The sequence below is a fragment of the Sminthopsis crassicaudata genome, chromosome 1, assembly GCF_048593235.1.
Source record: "Sminthopsis crassicaudata isolate SCR6 chromosome 1, ASM4859323v1, whole genome shotgun sequence".
NCBI classification, from domain to species: domain Eukaryota; kingdom Metazoa; phylum Chordata; class Mammalia; order Dasyuromorphia; family Dasyuridae; genus Sminthopsis; species Sminthopsis crassicaudata.
In genome coordinates this window covers 241,296,211-241,307,541 of record NC_133617.1, presented here as the reverse complement: position 1 = coordinate 241,307,541, position 11,331 = coordinate 241,296,211, and the positions used below count along the sequence as shown (strand labels likewise).

Sequence of the window (11,331 nt, the reverse complement as noted above, 5' to 3'; positions counted from 1 at the left end):
TTTGGTTGAGGCAATTGAGGTTTATGACTTGCCCAGGGTCACACAGCTAGGAAGTATTAAGTTACTGAGGCCAGATTTGAACTCAGGTCCTCCTAACTTAAGGGCTGGTATAAAGTTTATTATTTTCAAAACACATGCATAGTTTTCAACATTAACCCCTGCAAAACCTTGCGTTCCAATTTTTTTTCTCCCTCCCTTCCCCCCACCACTCCCCTAGATGGCAAGTAATCCAATATATGTTAAACAAGTGTAATTCTTCTATATATATTTCCACAAATATCACGCTGCACAAGAAAAATCAGATCAAAAAGGGAAAAAATGTGAAAGAAAACAAAATGCAACCAAACAACAAAATAAAGTGAAAATACTATGTTGTAAGAGAAGAGATAATTCAGTTCCAATTGATGGACAGAACCAGCTACACCCAGAGAAGGAACACTGGGAAATGAATGTAAACTGTTTGCACTTTTGTTTTTCTTCCCAGGTTATTTTTACCTCCTGAATCCAATCCTTCCTGTGCAATAAGAAATTCGGTTCTGCACACATATATTGTATCTAGGATATACTATAATACATTTAACATGTATGGGACTGCCTGCCATCTAGGGGGGTGGAGGGAAGGAGGGAAAATTCGGAATAGAAGTGAGTGTAAAGGATAATGTTGTAAAAAATTACCCATGCATATGTACTGTCAAAAAATTATAATTATAAAATTAATAATAAAAAAAGAAAATAATATGTTGTGATCCATACTTAGTCCCCAGAGGCAGTACAGATGGCTTTTTCCATCACAAGAACATGGGAACTGGCCTGAATCACCTTGCTGCTGAAAAGAGCCATGTCCATCAGAATTGATCATTATATAATTTTGTTGTTGCCCTGTACAATATTCTTAGTTCTACTCACCTCTCTGAAGCTTAGTGCTTCTTAGAAATATTTCATTTGATCCTTCCAACAACTGTGCAAGGTAGGTATCATCTGTATTTTACAATTAAGGAAATGGACAAACACAGGTTAAGTACTCACGTCAGGGTCATATAGCTAGTATCTGAAATTAACTTACTCTTCCTGCCTCCAGGTACAGTGCTCAATCTAGTTGTCCCAGGTGGGGACAGAAGGCATATATGTACATGTATGTCAATTTATCCATCTACACATAGTTATATCTATATATCTATATATACACATTACATACACATGTTTGTATATTTGTCTCTATAGGTTTTTGTCCTTTGCTCTTGAAGAAGACCAATTATATCACAGTAGTATCTTGACTTGTGGGTGAATTAGATTTAAGAGAAGCAGTTATGAAAAATTGTCATCCTCACTTTCTCTTCCAGTCATCAAAGTTCAGTAGCAAGACAAAATAAAAGGCTTGTCTATAAACTATACATATACTTTATTTGTACTTTTGTTCAACTGCTTTAGTCACAAGTAAATCTATGTAATTCCATTTTGGGGTTTTCTTGGAAAAGATTCTAGAGTGATTTGCCACATCCTTCTTCAGCTCATTTTATAGATGAGGAAATCAAGCCAAACAAGGCTATGTGACTTATTTAGGGTTACACAGCTAGTAAGTAGCTGAGGTCAGATTTTATTTTCATAAGAGTATTAAGGTTACCTCCAAAAATAAAAAATACATAACTTCAAACTAGAGTAGATACAAATTAGATATATCTAATCTTACTTTTTCATTTTCTTTCAGTTACCTACAAAAACACTATCTAATATGTTTAACCATAAAAGTGCAGTGAAGTTCATTAAAAAGATGAGATTTTAATCTAGCATTGGGCCTACATATAGGCAGTGAAATGTTATAGTGATCCTTTCCTCATTTCATATATTTATTATTATTATAGCATTAAGATGCTTAGGAAATCATCAAAAATATTCACAAGCAATTCCAAGTTTAAAGCAATCACTAAATCCTGATACTGTAGTTTGCAAGCATATAGAATTAAGCAGTACACTAATGGGATGGAAAATTGAAAACCTGGGTAAGGTGTTTTGACTGAATAAATTACTTAGACCCTTTGGATATGAAATAAGATGGAGAAAGTGGTAGTAGGGGAGTGGGAGACAATGTAGTTCAGAAGCCTAGTAGTCTAAACCATCTTTTGACTGAATAAATTACTTAGACCCTTTGGATATGAAATAAGATGGAGAAAGTGGTAGTAGGGGAGTGGGAGACAATGTAGTTCAGAAGCCTAGTAGTCTAAACCAGGGCTTCTTAAAAGTTTTTTCACTGCTTTTACCCAAGAACTTTTTACATGATCTCAGAATATAAGTATATATATGAAGTAGGTATACAAAACAAACATTTACTGATAACAAATTATAAAGAAATTTATTGATGGACAATTCTCTGGTATACATGTAATTTTACCACTTACTAAAGATGAAAGTAAATTTGCATACTAAGGAGATGGATTGCCTATTTTTACATAAAGAATTAAATCTTGGTAGAATATTTGATACCTTTTATTGTTAAGTTTTCTTGCAACCTCCACATTCAGTTATACTATCTGAAGTAAAGTCAGGACTCACAGTTTAAGAAGCTTTGATCTAAACTAAAGTATCCCAATCATGATCAACTTGGATTTGGGTGCACAAGTTCACCAGACCCCAATTAATTTTTAGGGTAGAATGAGAGGGGACAGGGTGGGCTACTATATTGTCTCTACAAGAGAATTTTCTGTTGTTGTTTAAGGCATGGATTGTTGTGGCTTTATCTTTGTATCTCTGATAAGGTACTTTAAAAAATTTTTAATTGGTAGGTAGTACTTGATGTCCCCTTGACCTGAAACATAAGAATAAAATGTGTTAGAGTTAGCAAAACTTGGGAATGGGATCACAGACCTTGATCTGAAAAGGCCTGGATCATCTGGATCAGTGGTCCTCAAACTTTTTAAATAGAGGGCCAGTTTATTGTCCCTCAGACTGTTCGAGGGCCTGACTATAGTAAAAACAAAAACTCACACTGTCTCAGCCCCTCAGCCCATTTGCCATAACCCTGCAGGCCACATAAATGTCCTCAGCAAGCAGAATCTGGCCCGAGGGCCGTAGTTTGAGAACCCCGATGTGGATCATTTTAACTCCACTCACCAATATTTCATAGAAATGGAAACTGAGTCTCAAAGGAGTTAAGAGGTATCTCCAAGATCACATAGCCAGCATATAGCAAAGCCAAGATTCAAATCTATATGGATATGAGAGACAACCTAAAGAAAGTAGAGTATCCCTGCACAAATACCTTTGTGTTTGTGTTCTTATCCTTCCTGTTATCAACATTTTTATAAAAAGTGAAATCATGGGAAGTTTGTGGCACATTGGAAAGCAAGAAGGACTGGATGGGAGTAACAAGATCAAGGCTCTGGTGTAAATTACCTCATGGAAACTCTAATAATTCACAATTCACTTTTCCTCTTTGCCTTGAGCTTCTTTCCTGTAAGAAATGAAGTTTGTATAACATGATCTCTAAGGTCCCTCAGCTCTCCCTCTCCTCCCTCCCAAATGTCCACACAACATACTTTTAAGTTTAATATGCATTATTAACATTTTCCCTCACTTTTTAAAATCTAAACAATCAACAAAACAATAAATCAAGCCCTGATTTGTATTTCTGGGGTATAAATGTTCCTACAAAAAATTGAACTTTTTTGCTTATGACCCTTCTCTACAATTTAGAGTTGAAGAGATTTGGTTTTATTATGCTTATTTGTTTTGGTCTTTGTATTCCCAGGGCTTAGCTGGTAAAACTTTAACAAGTATTTGGTGAATTGACTTCATCAAACATCAAGTACAACAGTTAGGCTTGCTAACATTAGGAGAGAAGAAATCCATTAATATGTATATAATCCTCCATTCTTTTGCAGGTCTAGCTGGGTACCTTTTTTTTTTTTTTTTTTTTTTTTTCCTCCTTCAAGTGACTGCATCCTTATTCCAACTATTCCAGAGTATGATGCAAAGAGTACTGGACTAGACTTCAGAAGGCCAGGGGCTCGATCCAGACAATAACCAGCTATGTGATCATGCTCATTTCTCTGGCATTCATTTTTCTTGTCTATAAAACAAGAGGTTTGGCCCAGCTGATTCATAAAGCACTGAGCCTGGAAGATCTGAGTTCAAATTCAGACTTAGATACTTACATCTGTATGACCCTGGGCATTAAACCTTTGTTCTTATCTGTAAAATCTGGATCCCAATAGCACTTACTTCCCCAAGGTTGTTGTGAGGATAAAATTAAATTTATATTTACCATCTTTAAGCATTTTGCAAACCCCAAAGCACTACATAAATGATATTATCATCATTATCATTATAAAAAGTCTCATGATCTAGGTCCAAGATTTCTACCACCCGAGGGACAGACAGCTCTGATGGTCTATTTTTCACATGTCCATAGGTTTAAGCAGCTGCTAAAAACCTGAGGGCTTAATCACCACCTGTACCCAGCAATTAATGGTCCCACTAAATAATACTAAGTGATTTAGATTTAAAATCAGGACTGTTCCTGACATGCATTCAGATTATAACAAGTTTCATTCACCACTAGATCTGCTCTCATTAAACATCAAATAGTTGTACAAAGGCTCCTGAGACAAGGATTTTAGAGGTTAGACATTCCCCCTGATCAAAGGCTAACCCATTGGCAGATTAGCGAGGCTGGGCTGATCATGTGATCAGAATGAAAATTATTAGGCTACCAAAATAGTTCGGGTCTGGTGAACTATAGAGGGCAATCTCAGAAATACCTGTGTAGTTCCTACCTCACACAGCTGCAGTATAAATTTATCAGAACTGTAGACTCTTAGTTGACTGACATTATGAGACAGAATTCTAAGACTTTAATTTATATGGAATTGGTGTTTGTTGAAGCTGGGGGTGACCTCCAGAGGAGGAAGCTCTACTAAGCTGCAGTATGGGATATTCTTTGAAAACGAAATTTGTTTAACCATTATGGTAAGGGGGGGGGGGGGGGAAAGGACAGCGCATTCCATTGGATGCCTTAAGCCCTGGCTGTAGACTTTGTCCAAATGACAGAGGCATGTGTATAACTGAGTTAATGAGGCCTGCTCATCCCACTTCAGGTCTTTTAACTGTGGTAGTAACATTTTGGAATCAAAGGACAACTAGTGATATATCCAAATAGCTACTTGCACATTATGTATAACTAGATAAATTTAGAGTTTAAAAGATCTAGCTTCTGGTTTTGCCTTTCGGAGTTCCAGAAGATTAAAAGCAAAATCAAAACCTTAATGCCCCTTCATAACTCTCTGAAAACAGGATTCTTAATCTGGGGCTTGTGATTTTGGAAGGGAAAAAAATTACATTTTGATTTTAATATAATGGGTTTCTTTTATGATCCAGCTTTGGATGGACACACACAGAGGTTTAAGAACTCATATTTTTAAAATTATAAACTAAAAACAATACTTTTTCAGGTGGGGAAATTGAGGATCAGAAACATTAAGTGACTTCAACCTTTACTCCTTAAAATAGCACATCTAATCTCGATCTGAATCTAAATCCAAATTTATAAAAGGAAGGGTTTTTCCAACTATCCTTAGGAGAAATCATTTAGTTGTATGCATTTTTAAGAACAATCTAGCAGATTACCTATGAGGTCTACAAGTAAATTTACGTAGGTGGGTGGGTGGAAACCACACAAAAAAGAGAAGATAGCACTCACAAGTATTGCAACATCAGTTTAGCTTTTAACTTTTAAATTTGATTAAGATAACACTGCTGAAAACAAGTAACAAAAAAAGCTAAGATTAAAAATAGCTTTAAAATAAAACCGAATACATGCATCTACTAAAAGTTAATATTAAAAATATCTACAAGGACATTTTATTCAAAATAGTATAAGTAGTGACTTCTGCAAGTTTGTTATCGTTCCTAAGTGACCAGTAGAATGAAATTTTTAAAAATTAAAAAAACAGAAGATACCGATTCTTAAGACAGTTTAATAAATGCAAAAATCATCCTTGACTAGAACGAATATAAATATTCCAAATGTCTACGGAAACCTTCACATTAGATTTGGATTTTTTTTTACATGTTAAATTTAATACTATTTTTATAAGTCAACAGCACTTCCCCCAGTGAAATCCAACCTCAAAAGTTTGCAAGATCCAAACTTGTCAAGTTTCCACCACTTCAAGGCCTCTAGATTGCTTTGAAGTGGAGGGAAAACTTAGGGCGCAGGTTAATTCTTTCATTGCCTTTTTATCCCCGGGTTAGATAACCCAGGATCTGCGGAGAGTCCAGGAGGTTCCTCCAGGTTTTTGTTGTTTCAGGGGGTGCAAGTCCACCAAACATTTGCTTACAAATAAGTAAGCACTTAAAAATGCAAAAACCAGCCTTCCCCGAAGAAAACTGAAACACAAAACAAAACACGCGCAACGAACCCTCCCATCCCCCCAACTCAAAAACTTAGAGCGTTCCAATAACCTCCTTCCCTGGGCAGGATCCGGAGAGGTGTAAAAGCTAACCCAGCGCCGAGCGGCGGCCGCTGCCTTCCATCTCCCAGCAGGTGGCTCATTGCAATCGCCACAGACAACAATGGCCAAGATTGGTTTTGCACCGGCCTGTGGTTTGCAGTGTTTCTCCCTCCCCCATAAATAACAGATCTAGAAAGAATTACAAAAGGAGAGGGAGGTGCATGCGTTAGGTTCCCCGGGAAGCATTTCTCCCTCCCCCAGATTCCCCAGCCTCCGTTTTAAATACAATAGGTCCGTGCATCAAACCAAACCAAGTTACTGCGCAAGTTTTATTTTATTTCTGCTAGCCTGGCCGGTGGCCGGTGCCCCCTCCTCCTCTCACCCCACACGCTCCCTGCAGCGATCCCCCTCAGCCCACAGCAAAAAAGGAAAAAAAAAAAAGGAAAAAGAAAAGAAAAAGAAAGAAAAAAGAAGAAAAAAACACCGTGCTTGTTAGTGCCGGAGGTGTGGGCGGCTGCTGTGGATCCGGGCTGGGCTACTGCTGCTAGTAGTTGGTCTCCGATTGGCCGCGCAGCCGGCAGGGAGAATCAGTCTAGGGAGGGGTGGGGGTGGGGGTGAGCAGGAGGGAGGGGGAGACAGAGAAAGAGGAGCTGGAAGCGGCAGCAACAGCAGCCAGGCATAAGGGGAAGACGCAGGCAGTGGGGCTTGGTATTGTGATCCTTCTTGAAGCGGAGTTCGCAGGGTGTGCGTGGTTGTGTGTGGTAGGGGGAGGGGTGCGGGGGAGGGTCGGGGGAGGAGGAGGAGGAGGATCTAGAAGCAGGGAGGAGGAGGAGCAGGAGGAGGGAGCCAGAGCGTGAGAGTGAGCAATAGAGAAAGTGAAGGAGAAGGGAAGGCAGTCTTAGGGGCGAGTATGCAGCACCAGCACCAGCAGCGCTAGCAGCGGTGGCAAGATTGTGCCCCCTCCCCTCCTCTCCCAGGGTCGCTCGGAGAAGAGAGAGAGAAAATTCCTTGCAACTCGCAGGGGAAGGGGAAAAAGAAAAGGGAGAAACAAACAAGTCGCCCCGCACCCAGGGAAAGAAGAGTTGACATCCGACTGCGCGGAGGAGGACCGCGGCGCACCAGCCCTCGGTCCTGCTACTACTTACTGCCCTTTGTACTCGCGGCCCCGCCGCCCCCGGCCCAGAAACCCCTCCCGGCTGGTTGGGCCGGGCTCTCCCTCTGCATTTGTAGACGCACCGGGGACCGTGAAGAGAGGGTACCACAGAGGAAAAAGAAAGAAAGAAATCTAGCGTGACGGAGCAGCCTGGGAACGCCGTCCGCCCGGCTGCTTTCTCCGCATCCTAAAGAAGCAAAAGCAGGGAGGGGAAGCTCGCTGGAGAGCGGGCCGGGGGACCGTCACTGCCGCCGCCGCTTCGCATCCCTGCGGCCGCCTGAGCGGGAGAGCAGCCGGCCCCGCCGCTCTGCTCCTGCCGCTGCCTGTACACACACACACACACACACACACACAGACCCACGGGCGCACGCAGACGCCTCTGCATCCATCCCCTTGATCTCCGGTCTGTTTTATTACTCCTGGTGCGAGTCCCGCGGACTCTTCGCTCCGCTATTTGTCATCATCGCTCTCTCTCCATTGGCGGGGAGGAGAGGTTGAGAAAGAGAAAGGGGGGTGGGGGTGGGGAAGGGAAAGGGGGGAGGGTTGCGTGTGTGTGAGTCTGTGTGTATGTGTGTGTGGAAAACTGCCTGGAGTCGTCTCTCTCGCTGCTGCCGCCGCCGCCGCCGCTGCTCCTGCCACCGCCGCCTCCGGCTCCTCCTCGGCCCCTCTTCGCCTCCATGTGCCGGATAGGGAGAGCGCCGTGGACCCTGCTGCCGCTGCTAGCACTGCTGGCGGCCCTGCACCAGGTAAAGGGCGCCTGGGGCGGACAGGCCGGCTGGCCCGGGGACGGACCAGGGGATGGGGACGGAAGGAGGGTGGGGTGTGGGCGGGTGGAGGCTCTGGGTCCCTTTGTTCCCCCGCACTGCTGCTCCGGTGCAGGGTGATGCACCCGGGAAGGGGTGGGAGGGACGGGTTGCTGCACCGCTGCCTGTAGCGAAGGAGAAGCTGGGAGTGCGGGCCGGGGAAAGGAGGAGGAGCTGGGGTAGGGGCAGGGGGTTGTGGGCAGAGCAGGTTGCTTGTAGCCGCTGTTCTGGCAGTGCCCTGGGGGGATGGGGAGGGGATTGAAGCGGGTCACCGGGGCGCCCCTCTGGGGACTTAGGGGATCTTTAGAGAAAAAGCTCCAGGGGGCAGTTGGGGAATTTCCACGCATTCCCTATTCTCCGCTTTCTAGCCCTCTTTTACTTTGCTCCATTTGTACGTTTTGTCTTGTTCTCTGAAAATGAGGTGGGTAGTTTGTGTTAGGGATTCCCCAGCCTCCCTTCTGACCTCCCCCTTCCAAATCTTTGCTCTCTGTGTCTGGGATGCAGAAGCAAAGCTGCACTTGTCTCTACTCTGACCCACAACCATCCCTGTGCCCAAGAGCAGCCTCCACCCTCCCTCAGCTTGATTTATTCCCGCAGAGTTGTCTCCTGTACTCTTTTCACTTACTTGGGCAATTTGCCGTCTCCCTCTCCCTAGGAAAAACAAAACAAACAAAAAGCCAAACTCGCACCCTTGTCCACCTATATACTAGAAATCATTGCCCCGCGTGGGAAGGAGTAGGTCCCGTCTCGGGTCTCACCTCCGGTCTCACCTCGCTCACATTTGTTCTCAACGCCCTCCTCCCGCACAGCTTTGCTCGGGGAAGTCTGCGATGACCTGTCCTTTGACATGTGCCCTCGATTTTTTCCCTCTACATCCTCTTCATTTTAGGACTCCCCCAAATCCTCGTCACGTTCCTCTACACTCGGTCCAAGGACAGAGACCCAGAGGACTACCGCTTTCGGTAGAGCGGTAAACACCTGCTCTTGTCTCTGGCCCCTTTCTCTATTTGTGGTTCGGGCTTCGTAACTTCTCGCCGGTCTTCAGACCCCCCCCCCCTTTCCTGGTGCTTCTCTCCCTCCTGGTGGAGGTGGGATTGCCTGGTCCCGTAAGGCCGAGCTGTTCAGCCCGTCCCTCCCCACGGCCCCTCTCATCCCGTCCAGGGAATAGATAGCGTGCTTGTGCCGCCTCCCCGGGGGCCGGAGCTCCGACTCCTCGGCGCTGGCTCCTCTGGCAGCCTAGTTGGGAGGCTGGGAAAGAAAAAAGCTTCAGTCTGCCCCCTCCTAACCGCCTCCGGTCCCCAGAAGAGATGTCCCGAACTCGGGTGTAAGAGGCTGGATGGGCTTGTCCTGAGTGAAGGGAGGAGGCTTCTCCTGGGGAAGTGAATGGAAAAGGGCTTCTGCTGCACAAAGGGAAAGTCGGGGCTGGGTGGGATCCCCCTAGGTGTGCTGAGGGTAAGGAACAGCGCGGGAGGTTTGCTGGGCTAGGACAGAGGGTGCGCTCGTCACCTCTCGGTGGTCTTACTAGGGCTGGGGGCATTTGCTGCCCCAAAGTGCGAGAAGAACTGGTCCTCCGGGACTACTGGGCTTGTTTCCTGGGTGGAGGGGGCATTCTCCCGCCCCTTCTTTATTTCTCCGGGGCAAGGGTGTTGCTCATTGTAGCTGCAGCCGCCCTCTAGAGGGGTGTGGGTTGGGCTTTTGCTGAGTCTCTGTCCATGGTGCAGGCTAGCCCGGGGTCACTCGGTACCGCCGCCTGCCTCTCTCTTTCTCTCGTCCTCTAACCCCTTTCACTTGGTGCATCTCACATGCTTCTAGTTCTTGATAAGACCCCTCCTTCCCTCTTTTTCTCTTTGGTCTCTTCTTTTGTTCTTTCCCTCCGGTACTCCTTTTCCCAGCCTACTGGTGTCTTCCCACCTCCCTAGGTTCCCTAATACCGGTCGAGAGATAAAGAGGTAGCTTTTATTAGACTAAGTCAAAACACATCAGTTCCAAATTTTTGTTCTCTGTAAATTCAGGGTGGGATTTCTTTTCATCTGAGGGAGTAGGGAAGGGGGGGGGGCACGACACAGACCATTTGTCCCTGTCATTAAGCTATTTAGAGTGGCTCCTTACAACATAAAAGCTTTAGCACTTTACTCTTCTTCTAAAACTTTATTATTTCACCCTATAAACATGGAATTTGTCCAGGGATTTCTTCTTGGAGAAGGGGAAAAAAAAAAACCAAAAACTAGGTTTGCCATTGGAGAGACAAAACTAACTTCCCTAAAAACCTTGTTTCACATTATTGGTATTTGTGGTTTTGTGTGTGTGTGTGTGTGTGTGTGTGTGTGTGTGTGTGTGTGTGTGTGTGTGTTTAACAAAGCTTTAAAAATTTTTTTAAACTTTCTATATCTTTAGACATTACTCTAGTCAAAATATAGATCATTTAATACATTTTCCCAACATGAATTCCTAAAAGAAAACACTTACTTCCAATTCACTTTTTATCTTAAATCAGTTTTAATTTAAAGTTAAGTGTGAAGTTAGGACAGGAAACTTGTTCCTGTCACTTGTTTGTTGGTAATTCACAATCTGGACAATTACTAAGTATGTTATGGCTAGGGAAGTCTAATTTCCTCTTTAAGAAAAAAGAAAAAAAAACCCACTAGGATATCTTGATTGAAGTGAGTTTTGTGGTTAGTAAACTTCAAAATTGGAAATTGCTTAGAACAGATTAGCTTTATAAGTCTGTTGTCAAGCCAGTTTTAAAGTCTCTATTTCATTTCCCTCTGACCTCAGCTTATTTTAAAAATACTGCATATAGTAAGCAAAGGTTTCACCAGAACTTTTTTTCCCCAAATATTATTCTGTTGCTCCAAGTTTTAAGTTTCTTGTCTTCTTAAATTGTCATTTGTGGTCTGTCATGTAAAACCACATATAACCTTTTACTGCA

General features: G+C 43.6%; 1 protein-coding gene across 1 annotated transcript in view; it reads left to right on the top strand.

Moving 5' to 3' along the window:
• Window positions 1-7,296: 7,296 nt before the first annotated feature.
• Window positions 7,297-11,331, top strand: part of CDH2 (cadherin 2) — a 250,117-nt gene continuing 246,082 nt past the window's right edge. Inside the window, exon 1 of the mRNA XM_074277065.1 lies at window positions 7,297-8,345. Within this exon, the coding sequence (XP_074133166.1) occupies window positions 8,277-8,345 (69 nt within the window). The 5' untranslated portion in view covers window positions 7,297-8,276. The remainder of the gene's footprint in view (window positions 8,346-11,331) is intronic.